At 40.1% G+C, this 18,935-nt stretch overlaps 1 protein-coding gene and 1 long non-coding RNA gene across 4 annotated transcripts; one reads left to right on the top strand and one right to left on the bottom strand.

The window, feature by feature from the left end:
• Positions 1–334: 334 nt before the first annotated feature.
• Positions 335–3,050, bottom strand: LOC144305952 (uncharacterized). The gene is made up of 2 exons (XR_013372983.1): positions 2,417–3,050; positions 335–1,639 (listed from the first exon to the last, which is right to left on the bottom strand). It is a non-coding gene; the product is annotated as an uncharacterized LOC144305952 (long non-coding RNA).
• On the top strand, positions 2,361–18,676 carry BZW1 (basic leucine zipper and W2 domains 1). Of its 3 annotated transcripts, none has more exons than XM_077885119.1 (12): positions 2,361–2,518; positions 3,654–3,727; positions 5,702–5,878; positions 7,877–7,971; positions 8,775–8,840; positions 9,480–9,615; positions 10,294–10,403; positions 10,539–10,709; positions 11,175–11,321; positions 12,162–12,300; positions 13,876–13,998; positions 14,402–18,676. In XM_077885119.1, the coding sequence occupies exons 2-12, from the start codon at positions 3,664–3,666 to the stop codon at positions 14,431–14,433; spliced, it is 1,260 nt and encodes a 419-aa protein (XP_077741245.1). In that variant the 5' UTR covers positions 2,361–2,518; positions 3,654–3,663; the 3' UTR covers positions 14,434–18,676. The 3 variants fall into 3 exon arrangements, with proteins under 3 accessions (XP_077741245.1, XP_077741244.1, XP_077741246.1); XM_077885118.1 differs by lacking the exon at positions 2,361–2,518 and adding an exon at positions 2,854–2,987; XM_077885120.1 differs by lacking the exon at positions 2,361–2,518 and adding an exon at positions 3,261–3,331.
• The last annotated feature ends 259 nt before the right edge of the window (positions 18,677–18,935 follow it).

Genomic DNA, 18,935 nt, shown 5'->3' with positions numbered 1-18,935 from the left:
ATGTGACAAATATAGATGATAAGCTTTGTGAGGTCAGCGGTCTAACTTGTCACCTCTGTACCTCTCGTGGTCTTTAGTTCCATAACTATTTGTTGAATGGATAAATAAGATCTTGGTGGCAAGGCAGTCATGCTATAGTGGTGCAGCCAGACTGCCTGAGTTCAAATGAAGCTCTTCAATTTACTACTTCTGTGACCGTGGGTTAGTTACTTGAGCTCTCTATGCCTCAGCCTTCTAGTCTATTAAATGGAGCAAATAATAGTTCCTAGATCATAAATTAGTTTTGAGGATTAAATAAGGTGAAGTGCTTAGAAGAATACACGATACATGTATCTGCCACATGAAAGTCGCTCTTATTTTTATTGGTAAAACACTGTATCTTTAACAGAACTTCTGAAGTGAGAAGAACAGCCTTGGGGTAAGAGGAAGAGTAATCAATAGTAAGAAGAGTGTTTAATTTGGCATTTAGGGAGGTACCAAAGAGTGGGGCTTGGGGACTTGGGAAAAAGGGTTAGACTTAGAAATCTGACTCTTGACACTTCTGCATTCTCCCCGCAGTCCTCCCATCTCCCACCAAGATCCTGTCACACTAGCCTCTTTCAGATCCTCCAACAGGTCAGGGTTTTCCAACCTCAGGACTTTCCCACTGCTATTCCCTCAGTGTGGAAGGGCTTAGAGCCTAGACTTAACAAATATTTAATGATTCAATAGAATTTGTCCCACTTTTAAAAATTAAATCACTAGGAATATCTGAGACTGTCATGTAAGAAAGCATGATGGGAGAAAAAAAGGTTTGAGCACGAAAAAGAGGTGGCAGCAATTACAAAGGAGTATCAGGAAGGCAACCGGAACAAAGTTGTAAGGACATGGGTAATGCCCTAAGTGCTCAGAGGAGGATAGGACGGTGAGGACTGAAAGATCACTGGATTTGGCGATCATTTCAGAAAAGAACTCTTGAGAAAGTAATTTTCCAAACAGTTGTGAGAGGATGGGGGCAGGTCAGATAAAATAAATCAAATAAAAACTAATTTACCGGGCAGGCCGGGGGGGCTCAGCAGTTTAGTGCCTGCCTTCAGCCCAGGGCGGGACCCTGGAGTCCCGGGATCGAGTCCCAAGTTGGGCTCCCTGCGTGGAGCTTGCTTCTCCCTCTGCCTCTCTCTCTCTCTCTGTGTCTCTCATGAATAAATGTATTAAAAAAAAAAAAACTAATTTACCAAAAACGTGTAAGGAAGAGAAGCAGAGTCCAGGGAAGGTGACCTGTAGAAACAAACTCGGGAGTTTGTGGGGTTCTGGTGTTTGTTGTTTTCGAGGCAAATGACTAATGCAAACAGGAGATAAAAACACGAGGCTAGATCTTGGGAGACGTCGTACATCCGTTTGTACAGTGCTTCTGGCACTTACTGCCTCGCCCCCAGCTCCCTAATGATACAGCCCCTAACTCGGTGGTTCTCAAAGTGTAGATGAGATCATCAGCATCACATGGAACTTGCTGTTAAAGTCCCGCTACAGGGACGCCTGGGCGGCTCAGCGGTTGGGTGTCTGCCTCTGGCTCAGGACGTGGTCCCGGGGTCGAGTCCCGCGTCGGGCTCCCTGCAGGGAGCCTGCTCCTCCCTCTGCCTGTGTCTCTGCCATTCTCTCTCTGTCATGAATAAATAAATACAATCTTAAAAAAATAATAAAATAGAAATAAAGCCCCACAACAGATCTACATCTTCTGTGCTGGTGATCTGGCCCAGGAAGCCGTGTTTTTAAGTGTCCTGGGGGGAGGGGGGATCTGACGCTCTCCAGGTGCCCGAAAGCACGACACTCAGCAGAAAACGACAAAGGCCGCCGCCTGGAGCAGAGGCCGCAGGAGGAGGGCAGGGTCTTCCTCGGGGGCCCTCCGTCAGGGCCTCCCTCGCTCCTGGGAGCCGCGGGCCACGGCCCACCCGGCCAGCACCGCCGAGCGAACGCCACCGAGGCCCGCGGGCGCGGAGGTCAGCGGGGGTCAGCGGAGCAGCCCCCGGCCCGACTCCGCCACTGCCCAGGACGGGTCGGAGCGCGCCCGGCCCCCGGGCTCCACTTCCGACTCGAGGGGGAGGGGCTCCGGGCGGACGCGCCCAAGTCCATCGGGCCCGGCGGGGGGGGCGCCGGGGTATCTGCTCCCGCAGCCGCTCCAAGCGCTAGGAGGGCCGCGTGGGGCGGAGACGGAAGAAAGACCGGCTCGTCCAGGATAAGCTCCCGGAAAGCCTGGAACCCAAGAAAGGCGCAGAGAAGCCTCGACACCCCCGCTCCATCCCCTTGCCCGCTTTCCCACCCCCGAGCCCCAAGGAATGCGCGAGGCGGAGGCTCGAGGCCGCGACCGCGAGGGACGCGGGGGTGGACGCCCCGAGGAAGAAATCTCGCGATAGGAGGCTGGCCGGGGCGGGGGTGACACCTCTTCCCTCCTCCTCGCGTTAGTTCCGGTCGCAGAGGAGACACCGCCGCAGTTGCCGCCACATCGGGGATTTCTGGCTCTTTTCTCTTCGCCTTAAATTCGGTGAGGCGCGACGCCCGCTCGTCCCTGGCCGCGGCCGGGGCCCCTCGTCGGCGGCCCGGGGCGGGCGGCGGGGCGGGGGCGAGCGGAGGCCGCCGCAGGAGGCCAGGCCGGATGCGGGGCCTGGATTCGAGCCGCCGCCTCAGCCGCCTCAGCAGGGAGGTCGACGGGTTGCGGCCCGGAGCGGAACGGGGGGCCCGGCTGTGCGCCGCGAGGCCAGGGACCGCGCCCGCCCCGGCTGCCGCCCTGCGCCGCCTGGGTAACAAAGCCGCTGCGGCCTCTGTTGGGTGATGTACGCGTGGGGGGTCCTGGCGGGCGGGGCGGAGGCGCCGCCACCACCTCTGCGGCCGCCTCCGCCGCCGCTGCTTTCGCTGGAGGGCGGGCGGATGTACGGGGCGGCCGGGCCCCCGGCGCGGAGCGCCTCGGCGCCTGTGGTGCGCGCGTTGCGGCGGCCGCCACCGCCGGCGACCGGGTCAGTGGGGAAGGGGCCGCGGGCGGGGAGCAGCCCCTACGGCGGCCCGCGGTGGCCACGGGCGGCCGGGGTGGGGGCGGATTATCGCGTTCGCGCGGCCGGCGCGGGAAGGGCGTGGAGGGAGAGACACGTGCCCGGGGAGGAGACGTGGGCCGCGGGGCCCGGGCACAGGAGGCTGGGCCTGCCGTCCGCTCGCCGTGCGCGCCGGGGTGCCGCGGGCGGCCGCTGCGGGCCCCTCTGGGGGACCGACTCCGCTTCTGACGGGGTCTGAAAACTGACGTGCACGGGTTGGATCCCTCCTGACCGTGGAGGTCGTCTCCTTTAGCCTTCCCGGATGCTTAGAGGTAGGGGACTCTGTAGAGGAGGGAGGAGGAAAGCCAACAATTGTGTTTGTGGTGGGTGATTTGCCACCAGTCGCTACGGGGCTGTAAGGTCCTCTAAAAGTGTACAATCCCATCCCACCTCTCTAAAGGGTTTCTCGTAGGGGAGAAATGCAGCGTTCGAGGTTACAGATCATCCAGGCCCAGGTGATTCATGGTAGTGCCCGGCTGAAAGTGTGTGTGATATTTGACTTCTCTCTGTGAGCAGACCAAGGTTCGATGCTTTGTTTTTAAAAATCAATGTTCCGGCACTGATGTTTTTAAAGCTCTGTTTGTCTTTTCTTAGGGTGTCTTTTATGAATAATCAAAAGCAGCAAAAGCCAACGCTATCAGGCCAGCGTTTTAAAACCAGAAAAAGAGGTAAATATTTATGTTTTAATCTCTCTCTTCAAACTCCCGGAATAACTTTTACATGTTGGTTTCTCTGGGGCGCAGCTGCTTAATAGTAAATTGTAATAGAAAATACCAGAAAGGAACTTGAATTTCTACCTGACTGCCATTTTAGATGTTCCCTTAATATTTGTTTTTTAAGCTTTTAGCTTTTAGTATCAACGTATATATATCTCTTTTTTTTCTTTAAGATTTTATTTATTTATTCATGAGAGACTCAGAGAGAGAGAGAGAGAGAGAGAGAGAGAGAGAGGCAGAGGCACAGGCAGAGGGAGAAGTAGGCTCTATGCAGGGAGCCCGACGTAGGACTCGATCCCAGGGCCCTAGGATCCCACCCTGGGCTGAAGGTGGCGCTAAACCGCTGAGCCACCGGGGCTGCCCAACATCTATATATCTCTATGCAGGTTACTGAATGGTCTTTTTATTGTGAGAATAAGGTACATTTCTTTTAAATATGGAGTGCATTTTCACTAGCTAAATTTTATCCAAGCAGACTTTTGCTTGAGGAGAAAAAGTCAACTTGTGAAAGGAGAGCTCCTGACATGATTGCTGATTTCTCCCAAACTTTGTGAAGGTTTGTGAGAGAAAAACCAGGCTTCATGTATGGAAGTTAATTATGGTATTGTCTTTTGAAGTTCCATATTTCTCAAAGACTAAAAAAAGTACTAGAATGTTATTAACCGCTTCTATTAGTGGATGGTTAGGTGAATATTAAATTCTGTAGCAAGGCACTATACTAGTGATACAAAGTTAAATGAGCTATGAACTCAGGTATATTTTGCATTAGGCTTAATGCTTTCCCCAAAATCTTTTGATGTTATTGCTCAAAAACCTATTGACCTTATTTTACAGGAAATTTTGAGGAAACTGGGTCAGCTACTGGTTATAAATTGTATTTTTCTACCCTGGCTAACACAGTTTGAGATACATGTTACAGAATCTTGTAATCCCTGATCATAGACTGTCCTCTTACAGTGGGGAGGCTGAAGAGTGATTAGATTCTAGTCTTTGCAGATTTCTTTAGATTTAACCTGGTAAATTTTCTCAAGAGGAGAAACAGAGTTTGGAAACCAAAGCAATTCAGCAGTAATGGAGGAAAGCCTGTATTCTCTTGAGTATGTGGTAGTATCAAGTAGTTTTATTGTTTTTTGTTTTTTGTTTTTTTTTAAGTAGTTTTATTGTTATTAGCATCAAGAAGAGCTGCCACTTCCCAGTTCCAGATTGAGATCACTCATGCCCTCCTAGTTCTTGATGATGGGGTGCTGGGTAGCATGAACAATTAATTGGAATTTGCCTGAGACTGAAGATAGTTCCCAGGACATAGGCTATTCAGTGCTAAAACAGGGCAGAGTTGGTCACTCTAGTACTGTGTGAAAAAGAAGATAGCATCTAACCTAGAGAGGGAGGTCAAACCGTGTCATGGAGTGTGTGATGGCAACCCAGTAAAGGCTGGGTATGCACCTAAGGCCCTGTTAAGTATCGAATGATTTAAACAAACATAGTGTTATGGGCATTTAAAGAAAAGAATAAAGAGTTCCAGTGTTTGGGCAAAAATTGACCCAATAATGAAGTTTACCTGAAATTTAGAGAATGTCCTAAATTTCAGAAAAGCCCAGGGGTGATAGAAGAGCATTCAGGATAGAAATATTCTCCTGGCAGTAGGAACATACTAGCTCGTTTAACTTACCACTTATGAGACTTGTGTGAAAAAATAGTGGAAGAAAAGCCACACAATTCTTGTGAGTAGGCTGTCATGCCTTGCATTTGCAGAGTGTATGTTTAGTCTTTTTTCTTGTGTTTGTATTTTCCAGCTGTTGAAATAAATAAGATTGTGCTAAACACGGTTAATTTATTCAGTATTTAACACTTTTCATAAAGTGATGGTTTCTTGGTATTTTGGTAAGCGGTTTAAATGTTGTGGGGTTTCTCTCCCCGCCCGCCCAGATGAAAAAGAGAGGTTTGACCCTACTCAGTTTCAAGACTGTATTATTCAAGGCTTAACTGAAACTGGTACTGATTTGGAAGCAGTAGCAAAGTTTCTTGATGCTTCTGGAGCAAAACTTGATTACCGCCGATATGCAGAAACACTCTTTGACATTCTGGTGGCCGGCGGAATGCTGGGTAAGTGTCTGGGTTTTGTGGGAAGTGTTATGTATAGAGTTTATGTGGAATCCAGAATATGAACTATTTGAGAATCCTCTCAAATTGGGGTGGCTTTGTTTTTGGCTTTTTACCTCCTTATAATTTTTCCATTTTTTTTCCTCCTAGATTTTAGTAACGTAGCAAACTATTCCATAATCTAGCAAATTATAAAGCCTTGTCTAGCTTTATAGTTGAAATCTTTTACAAAGCCATAACATTTCAGGATGACTTTTCTGATTCTTGTGTCCTTATTGCATCCCCGATCAATAATTTTTCCAGCCTGTGTTTGAACACACCCTGTGTTTGAACACTCTTGAGTTAATGGAGAAACCCTTACCTCTTCTGTCTTACGAAATACTTTTTTTGTATGCTTGAGGACTATTCCTGCACTCTTCAGTACATTAGCCACTACCCGCATGTGGCTATTGATCGCTTGGAAAGTGGGTAATCTAAATTGAGGGTTCTATAAGCATCAAATACACATTGGATTTTAAAGACTTACTATAAAAAAGAACATAAGATCTCTCATTAATATTTTGAATACTGAAATGTTTAAATCAATATTTTTGATATGTTGGGTTAGAGTATATTAAAATTACACCTTTTAATAAAGTTACTAGACATGAAATTAAATCATGTGACTCATGTGTTTCTCTCACACAGCACTGCTCTAACTTACTCCTACCTCCACCCTTAGCAGCTCAGGATATCTTAAGAGAATGTGCCATTTAGCTATATATCTTCAAATGATGATGGTAATTTTATTTCCATAGCTCTTTAAGATATTTCAAAATGTTTTCACAGTGATACTATTTTGACCCTCACAGACAGGCTGATAGAGTCAGAACTCATTTTGTAAGCCTGTAGGGTGGAGGCTTAGAGAGGCATTGGTGACTTACATGAAGTCAAATAATTACTCTGGTGGAACCAAGAAACTTAGGTTCATATGTTCTAATGCTTAGTCAAATGAGTATTTCTTCCACTGTTATCATCATTTTGTAGTAAGAAATATCCATTTTCTTTTTTTTTTCTTTTTAGATTTTATTTAATTATTTGAGAGAGAGCAGAAGTAGGGGGGAGGGGAAGAGGCAGGCTCCCCACTGAGTAGGGAACCCCAGTGTAGGACTCCATAGGACTCCACTCAATCCCAGGATCATGACCTGAGCTGAAGGCAGATGCTTAACCAACTAAGCCACCCAGGTGCCCAGAAATATCCATTTTCTTCTTTCTTTCTTCCTTTCCTCCTTTCTTCCTTCATGAGAGAGAGAGAGTGGCAGAGACCTAGGCAGAGGGAGAAGCAGGTTTCCTGTAAGGAGCCCAATGTGGGACTCCATCCCAGGAACCTGGGATCACACCCTGAGCCAAAGGCAGGTGCTCAACCACTGAGCCACAATTCTTTCTAACACTTTTACTAAAGAAATTTTCAGAGCTGTCCTAGAGAGAATGCTATAATGAATTTCTGGTCTATTACCTGACTTTAGTAATTGTTAACAGTCATACTCTTGCTGTGTCCCAACTGACTTTGCCCCCCCTCCCCAATATTTCAAAGTATATATCAAACATCACTTTATCCGTAAATACTTACAAACATTTGTAAAAGATACAGTTTCTATCTTGTAGGCTTTTACAGTCCAGTCTCTCTGGCAACTTGAAGGGTTGTTTTCTCTATGGGAAGTTACATTATCAAAACCAACCTAGAACATCTCTGCTTGAGTGACAAATTTGATACTGTTGGATGGTTAATGCTACAAGTTTAATTGGGTTGCTGAAGGAGGTTGATTCCCTTAAATTGTTTCACTTTTTATGCTTATTGAACCAACCATGTTCCTACTGAGATACTTACTGACTGCTTTCAGATCATCTTTTAGAATTTTTGTCATTTTATTTTATAATGGGAATCCTTCCAGAAAGTGAGATTGAAACAATTACTAATTGCAAATGAAAGTCACTGCAAATTTTTTGTAATATATACCTTAGCCCCAGGTGGTACACTGGCAGATGACATGATGCGTACAGATGTCTGTGTGTTCGCAGCACAAGAAGACCTAGAGACCATGCAAGCATTTGCTCAGGTAAATGAAATTTTATGTATTTATTGCAGTTAGCTATTATCTATCTGGGAATAGTCTACTTTTAAGAGGTTGAAAATAGGTTTGAAGAAATTTGAACTGAAGGTTTAGAGATACTCTTTGTTGCAATATAATGAAATGTGTTAAGGAAAACAAAGCAGAAAAGATTGAATCATTTTATTTATTTGAGAGCACATGAGAGACGCTGAGCAGAGGAGGGAACACAGAGTGACAAGGGGGTCTTGATCCCAGGACCCTGACTGAGATCATGACCAGAGCCAAAGTCAAACACTTAAATGACTGAGCCACCCAGGCACCCTGCATATAACTTTTTTTTTTTTTTTTTTTTTTTGCATATAACTTTTAAAGAAGAATGGGTTATAGGCAGATTAGCTTTCCAATCAAAATTTCATTTGAAGGTTTCATACATAGTTAAGTTTCTGTTATTGCAAGCAAATAATTCAAGTGTATCTAGCCTAGAGATTTGTTATCTGTGTCATTAGGAAAGTAGAACTATATTCTGTGATCTTACTCTGTTAATATCCTACAAATGGTTAGATGACTTGTGTTTAAGCAATAATTAGTCCTTGCTTTAATATTTAGCAATAAAAATCTATTGTGGGGTGGCTTAAGTGTTAGATCAGCATACTGTAGAGTTTGAGAGTTGACAATCTCTTGTAACCTCTTCTCTTCAGTGGAAGGTTTACTTCGATGTTCTAAAGATTCTATGAGATACTCAAATCTTTTAGGAATCTGACATGTATAAATACGAAATTATCATTAAGTTCCTTCACTGTTCTTCATAGGTTTTTAACAAGTTAATCAGGCGCTACAAATACCTGGAGAAAGGTTTTGAAGATGAAGTAAAAAAGGTATGAAGAACAGTATGCTTTGTGGAAACACAGGTTGGGGTCAAAGAGGAGAATGTTGTATCTTAGTCCTGTCACAGATTTGAAATGATTAGCTATTTAGGCCTGAAATGTAGTTTGGGGTGTATCATTTAGTTTAATTTGCTATACACTGTTTCCTCAGCTTTGTGTGCAAGCAAGTGGCAAAAGGTTAAAGATCAAAATGGAGTTTGTTCAAGATAGGGGATAGAGAATCAGAGCTAAGCATATTGTGAAAGAAATTTAGCACACTTGCTGTTGGAGTCTTAGTTATTCTATATATAGGCAGACCAAAAAATCTAGTAATGTTAATAGTAACATCATGTTTCAGGTACTATTGTAATTATTAACTCATTTATTTTTTTTTTATTTTTATTTTTTTATTAACTCATTTAATACTCCAACTCTGTGAGGCAAGTTTTATTATCCACATTTACTTATGAGGAAACTGAGCCACAGAGGTTAAGTAACTTGCCCAGGATCACTCAGCCAGTATTACAACTGAGATAAAAATTTGAATGGTTAGACCCCAGAGCCCCTACTTTTAACCACTGTAGTTTGTCTTACTACTTCTTTATATATAATGCAATTGCTCTTTTAACCTTTAACTGTTTACTTTTATAGCTGCTGCTGTTCTTAAAGGGCTTTTCAGAGTCGGAGAGGAACAAGCTGGCTATGTTGACTGGTGTTCTTCTGGCTAATGGAACACTTAATGCATCCATTCTTAATAGCCTTTATAATGAGAATTTGGTTAAAGAAGGTAATCAGTCTTTGGTAACGAATTCTCTTTGGTTAGCTGAGAGTGGGGATAGATAAGAGCATGAAAGATGAACTGATAGAAAAGCTAGGATGTTGTTCATATAGATTTGACTTGTATAATTGTCTTTGTTTTTTTTTAACCATCCTTAGTTCTAATAAAATTCACTAGGTATTTCATGTATATCTTTGGCTATCTTTAAGCATATAGCAAATGTCCAAAGTTCAAACAAAATGTGGTTATGCATAAAAAGAGAAATGCCAGGGAAACCCAGAAAGATTAATTCCAGTTGGGGGACATGTTAAGCCAAAAAGAAAATAAGGTGTCCCTCTTGTAATTTTCATAGTTAAATAATTTGTTACACTTAAAAAACTAACTTTTTTAAAACTTTTAAAGTACTAAGTACTTAATGTGCCATATTTCTCACAGCCACCCTCTGAAGTGTCAGAACTGTTACTTTCATTTCACACATTCAAAAGGAGTTAAAAAAAAAAAAAACAAAAGGAGTTTAATCACTATAAAAATATATAACTAGCCAATGATAGAGAAATTGGAGTGAAATGGTAAGCAGCTTAGTGGCTGAAGGAAGTTTAGGGATAAAATGAATAATTCTTTGTGTTGAAATGAAGAGATACAGTTGTTGAAATCCGCTTTTGTTAAGTAAGCTCTTTTGTTCTACAGGGGTTTCAGCAGCTTTTGCTGTAAAGCTCTTTAAATCATGGATAAATGAAAAAGATATCAATGCAGTAGCTGCAAGTCTTCGGAAAGTCAGCATGGATAACAGACTGATGGTTTGTAACTTGTTTCATTCTTGCCAACACTTAAAGTGTAATAAGGGAATTTTCTCATTTCTAGTCTGTGAAAAGAGGAAGTGTTTTTCTTGATACGATTAAAGACCATTTAACCAGATTAAGTTCTCCTTTCAGGAACTTTTTCCTGCCAATAAACAAAGCGTTGAACACTTCACAAAGTATTTTACTGAGGCAGGCTTGAAAGAACTTTCAGAATATGTTCGGAATCAACAAACCATAGGAGCTCGAAAGGAACTCCAGAAAGAACTTCAAGAACAGATGTCCCGTGGTGATCCATTTAAGGATGTAAGATACTTTTGTTTAGACCATCTTTATGGTTTCTTTCTGGTGAAGAAAATAAACATTTTCTTGAAGCTTTAAAGTATTTCACCAGAGTGTTTTTTTAATTACTAGCTATAGAATGTTATGTTGGGGCCTTTCATCAGTCTTTTTCATATTTTATATTTAGTGCTTTACTAGTGCCCAGAAATTTCAATACTTGGGGATTTTGTAGGGTGCAAGCCAATAGGTAGATCATCTATTTCCATCTCCGTTCTTTCCTAGGCAGTTTGTCTATGTGTAAATTAAGGTTTGGACTTGAGGTCCATCTTTTCCAGTTTTAAAAGTTCTCTGACTACATGTGGTACACGTGTGGTCAATGCCAGTTGTGTGGAAAGGTGTTTTTATGTATTCATAAAAGGTCTGAGTTTGGTGTGTAGAGTGTACATATCAAAATTGATTTCTTTTACTAAATTTGGATTCTTTTTGCAGATAATTTTGTATGTCAAGGAGGAGATGAAAAAAAACAACATCCCAGAACCCGTTGTCATTGGAATAGTCTGGTCCAGCGTAATGAGCACCGTGGAATGGAACAAAAAGGAGGAGCTTGTAGCAGAGCAAGCCATCAAGCATTTGAAGGTATTAGAATTATGCCTTTGCAAAACATGAGTCTGCTTTTTAAGTGGGGATAAGTAAGCTGTTGTTGTACTTAGAGGATGTATCATATCCTGTGGTTCCTGGGAATAACCACTAGTGAGTCGACAGAGAACTATTTGTGGCAGTTCTCAACTTTTTAAAATTTATTTAAATTCAGTTAATTAACATGTAATATATTGCTGGTTTCAGAGGTAGAGGTCAGTAATAACACCCAATGCTCATTACATTGTATGCCCTCCTCAGTGCCCATCACCCAGTTACCCCCCACCCCCTCCCCTCTAGCACCCCTCAGTGTGTTTTCTCTGATTGTCTTATGGATGACTCCCTCTCTGATTTCTTCTTTATTTTTCCCTTTCTTCACGTATGAGTGAGATCATATGGTGATTGTCTTCTCTGATTAACTTATTTCTCTTAGCATAATTTCCTCTAAGAACTTGGTAATCTTTTAAAAAGTCTGACTTTCCTTTGGTTCACAGGTTAAAAACAAATACATGTTTAAAATTAGCATAAGCCTGCAATTTGGTGTTTGCTTTTGAAGGGAATATTGGAAAATAAGAGCACTCCTTTTTTATCTTCTAAATTATTAACATTGTATTGACAGTTGTCTGGATTCCCTGGTGCCATATGGTTTATTTGAGTTACATGCTTTGTAGATTCTTCTCGTTTATTTAATAACTTAATTTATTTATTTATTAAGTTTCCACTACACAGAATATAATTCATAGTGATTTTAAAAGATGTTATTTTCTATATTTTAGGAATTTTGAAATGAAGGGTTATTATAAAAAATAATGAAGTTTTTTTCTCCTTTCCCTTTAAAAGCAATACAGCCCTCTACTTGCTGCCTTTACTACTCAAGGTCAGTCTGAGCTGACTCTGTTATTGAAGATTCAGGAGTATTGCTATGACAACATTCATTTCATGAAAGCCTTCCAGAAAATAGTGGTGCTTTTTTATAAAGGTAATTTAAATTTTGAGTTTTGTGATTAAAAATTCTAGGGGTGCCTGGGTGGCGTAGTCAGTTAAGTGTCTGACTGCTCCAGTCATGAGCTCAGAGTTCTGGGATCAAGCCCCCCATGGGGCTCCATGCTCAGCAGGGAGTCCACTTCTCCATCTCCCTCTCCCCTACCCCATGCTTACGTGTGAGCTCTCTTTTTCTCTCGCAGCTAAATAAAATCTTTTTTTAAAAATCCTAGAATACTCCTTTTAATTCCAATGAGTAGTTGTCTGAACATCAGCTCCATAAAATATTTTACTGTAATCGTAGGATGAAATTGGGTACTTTTTTAGTGCATTAATAGCAGAACATCTCTAAACCTCTTTAATAAGTTAAAACCTAAAACCTTGATGCAGCCTCAAACTTCACCTTCCCTTCTCTACCAGTTCTCTTCCTCAGACACACTCCACATCTCTCTAGTCTTTGGCCCATGACAGATTGACTTCCCTTCACCCTACCCCATTATCCACTATAGACTTTTACTTGTCTTGGAAGATCAGTTCAAAATGTTATTCCCTTTTTCAGCAACTAGTCTAAAGTGGTTAATAAAGATAAGAACTTTGTTGGGAGAGAGTCCTTTGCAATATCTAGTTTACTATGGTTGTTGATAATATGTTCTTCAGTTCTACATAAATCAGACCAGCTTTGGTCCCAGTAAGTACAGTTTGTGTGCACATGTATTTCCATGACCTAGTTTTCATAAATGATTTTGTTGGTTCTTATATTCTAAACTTAGAACAGAAGCCTATATCCCCAGGGCACCTGGGTGGAAAAAGCCTATATCCCCATTCCCCCCCGCCCCCCAATTTTTTTTTTAAATATTCATGAGACACAGGCAGAGACACAGGCAGAGGGAGAAGCAGCTTTCCCCACAGGGAGCCCGATGCAGAACCAGATCCCGGATGCCAGGATCAGGCCCCTGAGCCAAAGGCAGATGCTCAACCACTGAGCCACCCAGGTGTCCCATAGAAACCTTTATTTAACTAATTTTTCAGTATAGGTTTGTAAAGTACATGGGCTTTTTTTTGTTTTTAGTAAAACCATAGTACCATTTTCACACCTAAAAAATTTAATCAGTCAAATATCCCTGATCATTTGTCAGAAGGTTTCTCAGTCTTGGCACTACTAATATTTTGGGCCATTTAACTCTGGTTGATAACAATCCTATTACTATAGAGTATTCAGTAGCATCCCTCCCCAGTGTAACAACCAAGAATGTCTCTGAACATTGTCTAATGTCCCAGTGGAGGAGGTGTAAATTGCCTTCAGTTGAGAGAATCACTGGTGGTTTAGTAAGTTTTTCCTAGTTGTAGGTTCATATATGGGCAACAAGTTGATAAAACATTTCTTATTATAAGGCTCTTAATTTTATCTTTCCTATTTTTCTTTAAAAATTGAAGAAACCAGTTGGGCCATTTTGAATACAATAGTTTTTACTTAACTTTTCAGTGGGCTCTTTTTTGCTGTGCAGGCATCTGCACTTTAGATGGTTTCTGACTGCCTGAAAACTCCCAAGTGTAATGATTGCTCTCTTTATAGCTGAAGTCCTGAGTGAAGAGCCCATTCTGAAGTGGTATAAAGATGCACATGTTGCCAAGGGGAAAAGTGTCTTCCTTGAGCAAATGAAAAAGTTTGTAGAGTGGCTCAAAAATGCTGAAGAAGGTAAGTCTTTTCCTTGGTGCAGTTTGTTTGGTAAAGTCTGAGAACTAATTTTAATGTGGCCTTTTTTCATTCAGATACTATTTTGTACCTCAAGTACACATTTTTGTTCATTTGTGGTAGACCTACAAATACTCATTTACTTTAAGTCAGGCGGGGAGAATTTGACTTTAAATATTATTTTGATGGCTTAGCCGATATGCTAACATACTTAGGGGAATTGGAAAATTTGAGATTATTTAATATAAACATTTGAGATTTACAAATGAAGGCTTTTGAATATCCCCCCTTATAAGTAGGGAATTATTAATAAAATTTTTAATTGTAATAAAAAGCTTCAAAGTTATAAATGGAAACTTTTGCTTTCTGATATATAATGCTTGGCTGCATTTTTCCCCTTTTCTAGAATCTGAGTCTGAAGCTGAAGAAGGTGACTGAATTTTGAAACTACACCCTCAGTAAAGCAAACAGGAGTTGTAGATAAAATGTCATGTCTCATGTGTCCTGGTTCTTACATCTTCCTACCTCCCTATATCAAGCATGATATAAGGGCTTTCATGGCAAATTTTATTTTAACTGTTTCTATGGTTACTGGAAATGTTGGGTTTAGTTTCTAAAACCATGTTTTAAGTAGCTACAGGAGCTATAGATTTGAATCTAATGTTGCATTAGTCTTTTCAGTTATCTTCTACCTCCTGTATTTTCTACTGTAATAATGTAATTTAAGGCCTTCCACAATGAACAGTTCACTTTATTCCCTGGGTTTTCTATATAAACAGTTTTCAAGATATGATTTGGTTAAAAATAATTTGTTACAAAAATTCTGTTTGCAAATTAAACTGTAAAAGTATCCAAAGTCTCAAAAGGCAATGATTTGTGTGATAATTTGGTATGCCCAAAGCCCTGCTCATCGATGAAAATCTCATATACAGTAATTGAATTCATTAACATGAATCTTGAATATTTGCACCATTGCTTGCATGTTGATATTTTCTTGCATTTTTAAACCCTGGATGTCCTTGAGCTCAATTGTTTGCTCTCTGGTTTTCATTCTTTAGTAAAGCCATGGAGAACAAGCTTGAAAGTGAGTTCTTTGGGAAATTATATGTGGCAGAGGTGGGAAGAAGAAAGTTGAGCTTTTTCCCTTTGAGAAACTTCTGCATTCAGTTTGTATCTTTCCCAGCAAAACAGATGGATATTCTTTTCATGACAACCATTTTCAAATGTACCTTAGAAACCTTGTCATTTAAAGTATTTTACACTTGTCATGCACTTGGATTGAAAGGAAAGGTTCAAAATAGTATGAGTTAGGGGTGCTCAGCTGACTCAGTCAGTTGGAGCATGCAGTTCTTGATTTCAGAGTTATGAGTTCAAGCCCCACAATGGGTATAGAGATTGCTATTTAAAAAATAAGTTAATGTGCATAAAGGAAATGACTATCCTAAAAACCCAGTTATTAAATATTTAAGTGGTCAGCATGTTCTAATTGAGACTCTAAATGTAACACATTTCCTCTTGGCTTAAGAGTATTTGTTGTAAAGAATGAAGTGCTATGGTAATATACTCCCACTTGATCATACTGGATCAGCTTCATTCTCTCAACATACTTATAGCTCCAGCATCTGGCTATTATTAACATACCCTAGGTGCCATTTTTAAATTGTCATGAGCCAAATATCTCTTCTATATAATTGATCCATTTATTTTAATGGCTGCCTTTTAATTTCCTTTTTTCTTTTCTTGCTGCTACCCACATATATATTTTATATATATATACACACACACATATATATATGTAGTCATTAGAAAAGAAGATATGACCACTTTGGTGGAGATACTTCATGTTAAAAGTGAACGTTTCGAAAGTTTTTTTTTTCCTTGATGAAAGAAACTAACTTGGAATAATGCCCCTTTCAAAGGTGCCATTCTTATGCACCAAGAATTTGGTGTTTAAAAGTTCATCTTGAGGGAAAAACGTGTAATATATAACCTTATAAAGAAGAACATTATAACTGATACCATTGTGAATGGGTTGAAGTTGTTAAATGAATAATTTTGATAAAGTTTTCATGCACAGGCAAAATGTATTCACTAGGTTTCTACATAGTGATCTGCTTTTACTTTGTAATTTGTAGTCCTCAAAAGACTTTTTTTAAAAAATAAAGTCCATCCTTACACTTAGGTTATAGGTCAGTGTTCTTTAATTTTTATATATATATATATATATATTCCATGTTAATACTTAGGAGTAGCTGTATGTTATGTGTTCAGACGTCTCTACTATGTAAATGTTGAATAATTGTCCTCATCCTTCCACTTCCCAAACTGTAAACACCCATACAGAATTCTGATGTAGTGAAAACTACATTAATACTTCCACAGCCAAACCATTGCATGTTACTGTCGTACAAAGTGTACCCTATTTTATTATATACTGTGTATAGTGAAAGAGTGTGTAGTCTTCCAGAACTACATTATGATCTTTGATCATAATTTTTTTTCTTCATAACAACAAAGTAGTATTTACTTATTATGGTATTACAGTAAATGGTAAGTCACCTGTGACAGTATAGTAGAAAGAAAGGGAATGCTTCCTAAAGACAGCAGATTTTCATTTTGAATTTAAGTGGTAATTTTGGAACTCAGCTGCCAGTGCCCACCTATGGCCTCATATGTAATGCTTAATCTAGATGTTAAAATTGTACTTGTAATTATGATTGGATAAATGCTAGTTGATTTTCCTAACTTGGTGTTAGTTTCTAAGGATAAGTCTCTTTAGTCATAATTAAATGTGCATTTAGAGTTGATTATAGGTTTTTTAATCTTAATTATTTTGGGAGTATTGTCCTAGAGATATTTATTCTGTTCTTATTGAAAACTCCAAACACCAAAAATGCCACAGGATATTTTGACATAGCATAGTGATGGTGGTGCCTAAGAGATGTATCTGCTTTATATGTGAAAAAGAGGAAGGGTGATTTTTCTTTTGGCCCCACTTGGCAATAACATCACCCCAATTGCAAATGCGTGACCTAATATTAATGTATCTTTTTAAAGGACCTAATGATATTTCACCGGCGGACATTATCTTTTGTGTATCCATATCCTGAGGCAGTATTTTTTTCTGCCAATCTTAACAGTTGGGCTTTACACTCCAGCCCACCATAGACCACAGACAAATCATTTCCTGTTGGCTTTAAAGGTATTAACAGATTCTTGACTGTAAATGTTATCATAAATAGAATCATTTGGAATCCTAATCTATAAAAATCAATTAAAATCTTACGTGATGGTTTAATTAAAGTTGTTAGGCATAACACATGGATAATGGTTTTGAAATTTTACCAAGGAAACTACAGGAGATTCAGGAACTGACAGAAATATTGGTTGGCTTTAAGTATAATACATGGTCAAAATTTTAGTGTGCTTTATTACTTGGACTACTGAATTAATCTTTGAAAATTTTCCTGAGATGCTATTTACAGGTAGCATGCAAAATAGGTTAAGCATTTCTGTGGGAATTCTGGTTAAATTGCCATGCTCTGATTTTTTTTTTTTATGTGAAGTATTAGTCCTTTAGTATTGATAGAAGTTGTTTTTATTCAGCCTACTGAGGTCTAAAGGTTTAAAATATAATTTTTCAGTAGGCTTTATATAAGTGGACTAGAAGATATAAGTACTTTTGACTTCAAAATAATCAATCTATAATTGGCTTCTGTTTAAAAATGAATTGCATTGGATTTGTGTCTAAACCCAATCATGCATGCATAATTGTATGACACTTGGTGTGGATTAGAAAGGCTTCCCAACTACCCTTTCCTTACCAACTTTTTTCCCCCTTTTTAACTGGGCAGTGAGCAGCCATATCAAATCCAGTCTTGATTTTCCATGCATTTAAAATAATTTTTTTCTTATTCTGGGAGTGTAATCTCACCTCAATGAATTGAAAAAAGGATGGAGGATACTTTACAAATGCACTCAATCACTGTCAACTGAGTATTTTCAATAACCTTATTTAAATGAAAAGCTCAGCCACTTGTGGTGCCCACTGTAGCGCCATAGAGAAACACTGGAGTCTTATTTCCCAGACTATCTGGAGGGACCAGTACCTTGTCCAAACTATGACAATGTTGGTGGTGGTTTAGTGCAGGCTTGGGAACTGCATTAAATGTATATAATGACTTTGGGGTGTTACAAAGTTGTCAAATACAATTGAGTTGTTCTATTTCAAGAGTTTCCAGTCAGTGTAACTATTTTACAATCTCTAAGGACAGAAAGAGTTTTAGACCATTTTTTAAAGCTGAAACCCCGAAGACTGCTTTAGCGGCTGACTTAGAGGTAAACTTATTGGGGGAATAAGTGACCCATTTATATAGACTGAAGCCTCTATTCAAAAAGATGTTCTGTGTTCTCTGGCATCTTAAGAATATTTTCTCTGTAAATACACCTCATTTCCATTCTAGTTAGGAGTAATGGACCCGCCCTGGCAAACAGTTGAAGAACGGAGAAAACTGGATAGCTGATATATCAAATAGTTGTTGGCACTCAGAACCACCTCAAGTACAGCCATCCAAACCAATAATTACATTGCTGCATTATTTCTGTGTTAACTGTGAAATCTGCTTCTTGTCTGTACCCTTGAAATTGAATAAAATTTCATGAGACTCCTTGTTAACGTAAAGAGAGAAGCAATGACTGTTGTTGCATTGGTCGTTGTACAATAATAACCTTTAAGTGCTGGAGTTGGTTATGGCTCCTGGTCTTTTCAGTTTTACCTTGGTGTTTTAAATACCATCCAAAGGCCTGTTCCTTCAGAGACTTTTTTTTCTTCAGGCCACTTGCGTTTTTTGGGTCACATACCTCAGAATCATCCAGTCAAAAACTGTTCAAGTTTCACTTCATAAAATACTAGTGCCATCTACCCTCCCTGGAAAGTGTCC

The sequence above is a fragment of the Canis aureus genome, chromosome 36 (genome assembly GCF_053574225.1).
Source record: "Canis aureus isolate CA01 chromosome 36, VMU_Caureus_v.1.0, whole genome shotgun sequence".
In the NCBI taxonomy this organism is placed as follows: domain Eukaryota; kingdom Metazoa; phylum Chordata; class Mammalia; order Carnivora; family Canidae; genus Canis; species Canis aureus.
The sequence above is the reverse complement of the archived record's forward strand: the minus strand, read 5'-3'. Positions and strand labels throughout refer to the sequence as shown.

What these genes read in the sequence shown, in the direction of transcription:
- BZW1 (XM_077885118.1), top strand. Translation starts at nt 2,902, where the DNA reads ATGTACGGGGCGGCCGGGCCCCCGGCGCGGAGCGCCTCGGCGCCTGTG. An exon ending in GCATGGATAACAGACTGATG is followed by an intron (nt 10,404 to 10,538) that starts GTTTGTAACTTG and finishes TTCTCCTTTCAG; the next exon opens with GAACTTTTTCCTGCCAATAA. An exon ending in AGTGGTGCTTTTTTATAAAG is followed by an intron (nt 12,301 to 13,875) that starts GTAATTTAAATT and finishes CTCTCTTTATAG; the next exon opens with CTGAAGTCCTGAGTGAAGAG.